At 45.5% G+C, this 1990-nt stretch overlaps 1 protein-coding gene across 1 annotated transcript in view; it reads left to right on the plus strand.

Annotated features, from left to right (window-relative positions):
* pmm1 (phosphomannomutase 1) overlaps positions 1–1748 on the plus strand; it is a gene marked incomplete at its 5' end in the record, with an annotated part of 7259 nt that extends 5511 nt beyond the window's left edge. Inside the window, one exon of the mRNA XM_079373206.1 lies at positions 919–1748. Coding sequence (XP_079229332.1) covers positions 919–1041 — 123 coding nt within the window. The remainder of the gene's footprint in view (positions 1–918) is intronic.
* Positions 1749–1990: the final 242 nt, after the last annotated feature.

Here is a 1990-nt window from a genome sequence, read left to right on the forward strand (position 1 = left end):
TGTGTGTGTGTGTGTCTGACTGTGTATGTCTGACTGTGTGTGTGTGTGTCTGACTGACTGTGTGTGTGTGTGTGTGTCTGACTGTGTGTGTGTGTGTGTGTGTGTCTGACTGTGTGTGTGTGTGTGTGTGTGTCTGACTGTGTGTGTGTGTCTGACTGTGTGTGTGTGTGTGTGTGTCTGACTGTGTGTGTGTGTGTGTGTGTGTGTCTGACTGTGTGTGTGTGTGTGACTGACTGTGTGTGTCTGACTGTGTGTCTGACTGTGTGTGACTGACTGTGTGTGTGTGTGTGTGCGTCTGACTGTGTCTGTGTGTGTGTGCGTCTGACTGTGTGTGTGTGTGTGTGTGTGTGTCTGACTGTGTGTGTCTGACTATGTGTGTGTGTGTGTGACTGACTGTGTGTGTCTGACTGTGTGTCTGACTGTGTGTGACTGACTGTGTGTGTGTGTGTGTGACTGTGTGTGTGTGTGTGTGTGTGACTGACTGTGTGTGTGTGTGTCTGGCTGTGTGTGTGTGTGTCTGGCTGTGTGTGTGTGTGTGTCTGGCTGTGTGTGTGTGTGTGTGTGTCTGGCTGTGTGTGTGTGTCTGGCTGTGTGTGTGTGTCTGGCTGTGTGTGTGTGTCTGGCTGTGTGTGTGACTGACTGTGTGTGTCTGACTGTGTGTGTGTGTGTCTGGCTGTGTGTGTGTGTGTGTGTGTGTGTGTGTGTGTGTGTGTGTTCAAACAGAACATCTACCTTCAGTCATTTAGATGGGAAGGGGCGGGGCCAGCGTCTTTAGGTGAAGCGCTGTAATTGGTTGCTCTCATCAATAAATGACATAAACTGTGAGTCCTTTATGAGCTGAGAGAGAATCTGATCTCAGACTTTCAAAATAAGATTTCCTGTGAAAAATGTGTGAACGTCATTCTTCTGTTTTTTTAGGGTGGGAATGACTTTGAAATATTCAACGACCCGCGGACGATCGGTTTCACGGTCTACTCTCCGACAGACACTGCAAGGCTCTGTCGGGAACTTTTCCTTGAAGCCCCACGCCACCAGTCCTGACCCGCCCACATTTACCTGAACCCACAACCCCCCATGGGATGTGAGTCTCTGCTGAAGGACTTAAAGAGACTCGAGCCCACAATGTGCATGGACTACTGACAGGCTCCGCTAATGCTCCTCATCTTAAAGGGACAGTCCCACAGGTGTGTCATCTTAAAGGGACAGTCCCACAGGTGTGTTGTATTAAAGGGACAGTCCCACAGGTGTGTCATCTTAAAGGGACAGTCCCACAGGTGTGTTGTATTAAAGGGACAGTCCCACAGGTGTGTTGTATTAAAGGGGTGTGTGATTGATGCACCTCATCATGAAGAGAGTGTTTTAGAGTTAAACAGGTAACATCAGGTCCTTTTCTCCTCTGAGCTAAAGGTGACTGTGAATCATTCCAGATGTTTTAGACATTTACAAAGAAACATAAGATTCATGAGAAACAACAAACATCAGTATTTGATGAAGGTGAGCGTTGGCGCCCTGGTGTGGTCTCTTTGGGCAATGACAGCCACAAGGTCCAGATAAAAAGTTTATGTATAAGAGTAATAAATAAATACACAGTAAGACATATGCTCTTTATATACTCCATGAGTTTACTTTAAGTCTGTGAATATTTAATACTAATCAGCTGTGTGCTCTTCTGCAGGCTGCAGACTGAGCGCCTGTATCTTTAAGTTCATTTGATGTTTTTCCTCTTTAATCGGCTGCTCAGATCGACATCGAGAAATCACTTTGAAAAATGTCTGTTTTTAACAACTGCTTTTAACTTAAAGTGAAGTGTTTGTCCTAAAGATCTCCTTGATGCATCTTTTCTGTAAATACGAGACAGACGAGCGTCGACACTCCTCTGATTCTTATTAAACTTCACTGGATCCATTTCACAGATATCTGCCTTCTTCTTTCTTCCCATTGTTGACAGTTTTTTTCTTAGGCACGATTTTGAAAACGGGTCTTGTTTTCT

The sequence above is a fragment of the Symphodus melops genome, assembly GCF_947650265.1.
Source record: "Symphodus melops genome assembly, contig: scaffold_150, whole genome shotgun sequence".
NCBI classification, from domain to species: Eukaryota; Metazoa; Chordata; class Actinopteri; order Labriformes; family Labridae; genus Symphodus; species Symphodus melops.